We start from the raw sequence: 7,707 nt of genomic DNA, 5'->3' as shown, positions 1-7,707 counted from the left end.
CATCGCCCACCTGTAATAGCCTGTTCCACAAAGCCTTCTCGTGCCACTCGGTCATCTTTCTCTCTTCTCAGTATCTTTATTAATAGCCCTTCCTGTACAACAACACCCTCTACTCCACCGTAGTTGTTCAAAGTGCTGAGTGAGCAACAGCTGCTTGTACCAGGGACCAGGTATTACGTAGATTTTCTCCACTCTCTCCAGCAGAGTGAAGACACACAATCAAGTTTGTCTAAATAGTCTTCTGCTCGCTTGAATGGGAATAGCAAGGGGAAGGGAGGACCCCTAAGGACTCGCCTCGAGAGAGCAGCTCAGGAGCAGAACAGAACAGTGAGCACAGCCCAGGCTCACGCCCCCCCAGCACCCAGCAGAGGGGCCCAGTGGCACTCACCCTGCACATCTATCTGGATTCTCCGGCTCCGTATGACTTTAAGGCCCTTTGCCTGAGCTTCACACCAGTAGGACCCGGAATCTTTCCTCTTCAGGGCAGTGATCTGGAGCTCCGAGGAGTTGTTCCAGCTCAGCCCCAGGGCAGAGCCATCTTTGAAGAAGAAGAACTGGAGCGGGACACCTAACTTCTGTGTGGGGAGCTGGGTCTTACAGGTCAGGGCCATTGCGTTCCCCTCTATGGGCCGAGGAGGGCTGACTGTCAAAAGCAGCGCTAGAGAGAAGGATTAAACACACATTCCAGGGCAATGGCATTCAGTCATTTTGTATTCTTAGCATTTGAAACAAGACTGAATCTGCCCTAGCTGGTGTGGCTCAGTGGATAAGAGCGGCAGCCTGTGGACTGAAGGGTCCTGGGTTTGATTCCGGTCAAGGACACATGCCTGGGATTCAGGCTTGATCCCCAGTAGAGGGTGTGCAGAAGGCAGCTGATCAATGATTCTCTCTCATCATTGATATTTCTATCTCTCTCCCTCTCCCTTCCTCTCTGAAATCAAGAGAAATAAGGAAAGAGTGAGAACCAGCCAACTGGACACACGGATCACATCACCACCCACACGTGGTCCATGGGCTTTCTTCTGCCATCGGCTCACCCGCAACACACCTGCCTCTGTGTAGCATCGCCTCCTACCACAGGCAGCCCTTACCTTTGACTCGGTCCTTACTCACTGAAGTTTCTATCCATGAACTAAGAGCAGCCTTGCTGGAGACCGTGCCGGGATCCTGACCACTGCCATTGCAGCTGGCGTTGGGGAAGACAACGCTTGAAGTCGTCGGAAAAGCGAATATATTTCAGCCATCCTTGTTGTAGGCCTTAGTGGCTGTTTTCTTCTGTCTCCTTTCCCCTGACATCTCAGACTATCTCTTTCCAAGACAGAATACAAAACTTGGTGCGTCTGGGAAAGACTTAGAGAAACTCACTTCCTTCTTTACCTATTCTCTTCTGCCCTTATTATTGTAATGAAAGAAGCAGGCATGTACTTGCTTAGAAATGTCCTCCATCCACACATCTGCACAGCCTGTGTTCTGAGACTTTTTTTTACTTTTTTTCATATATTTATGTCTGTTTGTTTGGGGGGGGGGTTCTTTTTTTCCCCTTTTTTTCTTGTGAGACTTCTTTACAAGCTCCTTTAGAAGCCATGTTTACAAGGAGAAAATTTAACCCATATCTTGAGCCTCGGGGGTGTATGTTTTTGCCTTAGGAGCTTTTTCCTGGATGAATTAAAGATGGTTATATTTGTATTCTGCTTTCATCTCATCTCCTGATGGTAGGAAGGAAAGAGGTATTTCTTAAAACTTCCCAAATAGTAGAGGCTCTGAGGGTTGAATAAACAAACCCCTGAATGGCCAGTGCTCTCAGGGATTTTGATGTTTCATGGGCTGATGCATCTTTAATTCACCAGCTAAAAATGCCAAGTGTTCCAGATCTCCGGAGGGTTATTTCTGGTTTGATATCTGTAATCTTTACCCTGGAATGCTGTGCCTTGGGACTTGCAGAACATCAGTTCCAGAATGATGCGACAAGATTTGCCCGTGCTGGGGGTGGGATGCCCTGCACAGTGGAGTCGCTTTCTCTCCTTGGATAACTGCAGTCCCTAGAGGCCTGAGGAGCAGCACAGATGTACGGCCTGAGCAGAAAAGGGAAGGAAAAAGGTACCTGGGCACCTGGAGGCCACTTTTCTGAATGAGCCTGGGTTGGGGATGGAGTAGGACATCAGAAAGCACAGTTTTCAAGGATTTGGAGCTCAATCTTACGGCTTGGAGCTTATTTCAAATTAGAGGCCCGGTGCACGAATTTGTGCACGGGTGGGGTCCCTCAGCCTGGCCAGTGATCGGGGCCCATTGGGGCCATCTTGCCCAGTCCCGATCAGGGCCAATAGCGCAGGCCGGACCACAGGAGGTTGGCCAGCCACCATGGGAGGTTGCTGTGGGAGCACACTGACCACCAGGGGGCAGCTCCTGTGTTGAGCATCTGCCCCCTGGTGGTCAGTGCACGTCATAGCTACTGGCTGGTCATCCAGTCGTCTGGTGGTAATGGTCACTTAGGCTTTTATATATAGAGATAATTCTCAGGCACAGAGGCTCCATGGGAAATTCCTGGTAGCAGAAGCTTTCATCACCCTGGGTGTGACTTAGGCTAGGGCTAGGTGCCTGTGTGGCTTTTCGGAGGAAAAACAGGGCCAAGAATAAGACACCGTGGCATTGGCACAGGCTCAGACAAACACCAGGCGAGGGACCCAGCCGGAGGAGTCGGCTCTGAGCATCCCTCGTCATAGGAACCCTAATCTGGGGTGCCCTCACTGATGGAACAGGACAGCCTCATTTAACCCTGTGCTTCATATTTTATGCACAAAAAGAGAGTTCTGACACATATTACATTGAAACACACTTCAGTGAAATATTTCTTCTGGGGGGGAAATGGTCTCCTCTCTCCATCTGGTAAAGGTAAGACCTTAAGCGAGGATCAGAACAATGAAGTAAGTTTGCAGAAATCAGAGTCCGAGAGAGAAACCACGCTGGGTAACTGCTGTGGCAGCAGCTCAGCTAACACTGGGGAGGAGCCGGCAGCATTATTTTATGTTGCGCGTGGCCCAGGGCTGGCTGTGACGGTGTTCTCCGTGGGAATGTGGCTCCCTTCTCCCTCCTGGTGTAACACCCAGCTGAGGAGTACACTGGGGCCTCAGGGCCCCTGAGGCTGCGAGGGCAGAGATTCTTCTAAAATCAATCTTTGAGGGAGGGTGGCTGGGTGGGAGGTAATCAACCAAAGACCTTGTATGCACATATGCATAACCCGTGGACACAGACAGTGGGGTGGTGAGGGCCTGGGGTGGGGCGCGGGGGCAGGCTGGAGGGAATCAATGGGCAAAAAGGGGAGCACATGTAATACTTTCAACAATAAAAAAATTCTGAAAAAAATTGTTATATCAATAAAATAAAATAAAATCAATCTTTGATACCCATGACTTCCGTGTGCAAGCAGCATATCCCTCCCTCAGCTGGGACTTCCCAGGGGGAAAAAAAAAAAGACTGTGGTTTTGAGGAAAGACCAACACCTGCTCCCCGAGCTGAACATGCAAATATCAGGTACAGAAACAAACGTGAACACCGCAGCCTAGGCCCGAGTGAGCCACGGTTGTTTATACACCTCGGTAGCTGTCACCAGATGTCAGACAGCCACCCGCTGGCCTCCGGGGTTGGCCCACGTGTCAAGGTACCCACCGACCATGAAGAAGAAAGGGAAGTGCAACTCACCTGTTGGTTCACAGGGCTGACCTGGGAGAGAATTCGGCAGAGGTCAGTGCGGAACACCAAATCCAAAACCCATGCCAAGTTTAATTTTCCCAAGAGTTTCCCAACAGCAGACCCTCCCTCCCTGCGCCCTCCCCCGCCTCTTTCCCTTCCTCTCCCTTCACTCTTTCTCTCTTCCCTTTCTTCTCTTCTTTCCTCCCTTCCTCCTGAGTTTTACCCTTCCTTCCTTCTTTTCTCCTTTCTCTCCATTCCTCTTCTCACATTCCACATCACCCACAAGACACCTGCCCATAAACAACACATAGTTCATTTTATGATTATAAAGCAACTTCCAAGAGCTTCTCTCATTTATAATTACACGATGGTGCCTCTGTTTTAGAACTACTTAGCAGCTCCCTTCTTCAAGCCGCCGTTTCCAGGCCCTCCTCTCAAAGGTCCGGATGGCCCAGCTCTAATGCTGCCTCATGTAACGGTAGCCAGGACAGGACTGTGGGAAGGCTCAGGGCCTGATAATCACTAAAACTGCACCTGCTGTGGGAACGCAGGCTCTACCGCCCGATGGCATTGGTAAGAGGCTCTTCCTCTCACACGTTGTGTCACCCCGAGAAAAAGGTTTCATCTCTTTGTACTTTCCTTTTCTGGAAAAAATGGAGACAATAACAGACTTGCCTCATAGAGTTTTGTGAGAATTAAATAAGTTGATAGCCATAAAATGCTTAGAGTAGTGCCTAGAATTTATTCAACGTTCAGTAAATATTATCTCATTATTAATGTCTTCTATTTAAGCCCATGTTTAGTGTGAGATGCCTTCTGTTTTTAGGGTAAATGTTTATTATTTAAGAAATTAGTTCCTCGGGTAGAAGAAAAGAATGGATAAAGGCTTACATGAAAATCACATTTTTACCCTGGCCGGTTTGGCTCAGTGGATGGAGCGTCGGCCTGCAGACTGAAAGGTCCCAGGTTCAATTCCAGTCAAGGGCATGTACCTTGGTTGTGGGCACATCCCCAGTAGGGGGTGTGCAGGAGGCACCTGATCAATGTTTCTCTCTCATCGATGTTTCTAACTCTCTATCCCTCTCCCTTCCTCTTTGTAAAAAATCAATAAAATATATTTTTTTAAAAAAGAAAATCACATTTTCTTTATTCATCTATACAACAAATACTATATACGAGGCATTGTAGATGGCACTTATGTTACAGGAATAAAGATGAATGGTAGTCTTTGTTGTCAAAATTTTACATTTCAGTGGAAGAGAGCCAATTAAAAATAAACATATGGCATGGTTTCAGAGAGTGATTAGCGCCATAAGGAAAATAAATCAGAGAAATAAGTTACTGATGATCTCATGATGGTCTTGACTATTTAGATAGATGTCCATCGAGGAGAAACCTAAGTGAAATTAGGGTGAAAGCCTACTGAGTATTTGGAAACGATCATTTCTGGAAGGGACGCAGCGCCTACAAAGACATTAAGACGGCATCACCTTTCCCACGGCGGGATAGGAAGGCCAGCGCATCCGGAATCGACCCGGTGGACCGACAGTGGTTGGTACCGGTGTGAGAGAAGTAAGCAGGAGCCCGTCAGGGGGTTTCTGGACTTGGGAATAGTTTGGGATTTTATTTTAGACTAGTGGCCTGATTGCACCTTTGGTATGAAGTCACATGCAGCTGCTCAGGCACAGGTGTGAAGCATGCAGAAACCTGTGTTAATCAGGAGACTGCTGTGGGGGAAGAGAGATGAAGGTGTATGCAACGGAGTATTGTGATGGATAGAGTCTAAGGTGACTACTGTGAGAAGAGAGGATGCAGAGCGTAGTAATCGACAATGGAAAAGTAACCTTGGGGAGTTGAGACATGTTGGAGACCGAGCATTAGAGAACGTGAGCTGGAGATACAGTCTGTTAGTTGTGTGGGGAAGGGGGCTGATGCTGAAAACAACGATTTTGGAAACAGGGCAGTTGTTAGCAATGCTCTAGGGATTGATGGTAGGAATGGAAGGTCATAAAAAGATAAAGAATAACAATGTTTATAGTAAGAAGGGCAAAGAGCTGAGAGACCAATTTGTGGTACAAACTATCTTTGTGGCTATTGAAAATTCCAAAAACAAAATCATCCATTAAAAGTAGAAAGACATGCCCTAGGCAGTTTGGCTCAGTGGATAGAGCATCTGCCTAAGGACCAAAGGTTCCCAGGTTCGATTCCGGTCAAGGGCACGTACCATGGTTGCAGGCTCCTCCCTGGCCTGGGTCTTGGTCAGGGCTCGCACAGGAGGCAACCAATCGATGTGTTCCTCTCACATCGATGTTTCTCTGTCTTCCCCTCTCTCTCCCACTCTCTCTAAAAACTAATGGAAAAATATCCTCAGGTGAGGATTAACAACAACAATTTAAAAAAAAAAGTAGAAAGACAGCCCGGCTGCTATGGCTCACTGGTTGAGCATCAGCCTATGAACCAGGAGGCCAGGGTTTGATTCCCGGTCACATGCCCAGGTTGCAGGCTCCATGCCCAGTGTGGGGCAAGCAGGAGGCAGCCAATCAATGACTCTCTGTCATCACTGATGTTTCTAACTCTCTCCTTCTCCCTTCCTCTCTGAAATCAATAAAGAATATATAAAAATAAATAAATGAAAGTAGAAAGACAGACGGTGAACACATCCTATGAGATAAAAGCTAAAATGATCATTTCCTTTTTAAAAATCTGGCTTTCCTGTATCTACCACTTTCTGCCTGACCCCACCCTCAGTTGGAAGTAGAGATCTAAGCATCCCTGAGCATAGCCAGGCAGACTCTGCTGAGAGTCCCACAGCTCTATAGAAGACAGAGCCCCCGTGTGACGGAATCCCAGACTCTGCGTTGTCCTACTCACCACAGAGCAACAGCAAGAGCTTCAGCAGCATGAGGACAAGGCCAGGGGCTGTAATCTGAGATGCTCTCTCACCAAAAAAAGCATTTACCTCAGAGTGAAGAGGTGAATTCCTCAGATGTTTGAGGAAGTTGGGACCGGAAGTCACCCTGCAGTGCTAGTCTACAAAAATAGAAGAAGAAACAAGGGTGCTCCAATGGCCAGTTTCTATTTATTTTCTGTTCTGTAGAGGCTGAGAAGATGAAAGGTGCCCTGCCAAGCTTCAGTCAGGATGCCAAGGGCCAGCCAGGGACAGCAACTGGTAACGACTTGCATGAGAGAACCTCCCGGAAGGCCAGGGACGAGCACACCATGTGTCCAGATTTGGACAAAACCAGAGCAAAATCCAACAAACTCTACAAATAACAGGTTTAAAGGGTACTGGTAATAGCAGCAGGCTTAAAAGTATGTGGAGAACTCCACTTTTTAAATCTTTTCTATTTGTTCATTTATATTTTATTTTTTCATTTATTTTCTCTTCACTATTTCTGTTTTATCTCTTATTTATCTCTTCTTTTCTTATCTATTTTTCCTCTTTCTCTTTTCTTTTTCTGTTGTTCTTTTATTTAATACTAGGGGCCCAGTGCATGAATATTCGTGCACCTTAAAAGGAACTGTGGGCCACAAGGTTGTGGTGGGCACAGGGGCAGGTCTCGGCCTATCCTCTGTGCCCCTGCCTGGCCCCTCCCACTTTGGCCCTCAGTCCTCTGTCTGCCGGCAGCCCCGCTCCCGCCAGCCCTGCTCCCACGCACTGACAGCGCCAGCCCTGCTCGCACCCACTTACAGTGCAGAGAGATTGGGGCCAGCACCATCAGTGGGTGCGAGCAGTGGCTGCTGCCCTGATTGCCCCTCAGGAGCAGGGGAAGGTGGAGAAGCCATGGGGGGTGACCGGGCCAGCAGCTGCCACTCACACCCACTGATGTTGCAGAGTGATTGGGGCCGGTGCCGGGCACCAGCAGCAGGTTCAAGTGGTGGCTCGAGTGCTGGCAGCAGGTGCAAGCTCCAGGTGGGACTGCAGTGTGCAAGAGCAAGGAATTTTCAGTAATCACCAGAGGCTTGCCCTGATGACAGCAACCAGTGCCCTGCCCTGGTCTGGTGCCCCACTCACCTGCT

General features: G+C 48.3%; 1 protein-coding gene across 2 annotated transcripts in view; it reads right to left on the bottom strand.

Annotated features, from left to right (window-relative positions):
- FCRL1 (Fc receptor like 1) overlaps positions 1-7,094 on the bottom strand; it is a 17,152-nt gene extending 10,058 nt beyond the window's left edge. For both annotated transcript variants that reach the window (XM_036344328.1, XM_036344329.1), the window contains exons 1-3: positions 6,559-7,094; positions 3,697-3,717; positions 389-658 (exon numbers count right to left, since the gene is read on the bottom strand). In XM_036344328.1, coding sequence (XP_036200221.1) covers positions 389-658; positions 3,697-3,717; positions 6,559-6,589 — 322 coding nt within the window. In that variant the 5' untranslated portion in view covers positions 6,590-7,094. The remainder of the gene's footprint in view (positions 1-388; positions 659-3,696; positions 3,718-6,558) is intronic.
- Positions 7,095-7,707: the final 613 nt, after the last annotated feature.

Source organism: Myotis myotis, unplaced genomic scaffold, assembly GCF_014108235.1.
Source record: "Myotis myotis isolate mMyoMyo1 unplaced genomic scaffold, mMyoMyo1.p scaffold_m19_p_18, whole genome shotgun sequence".
Classification (NCBI taxonomy): Eukaryota; Metazoa; Chordata; class Mammalia; order Chiroptera; family Vespertilionidae; genus Myotis; species Myotis myotis.
This window is presented reverse-complemented; position numbering and strand designations above follow the sequence as displayed.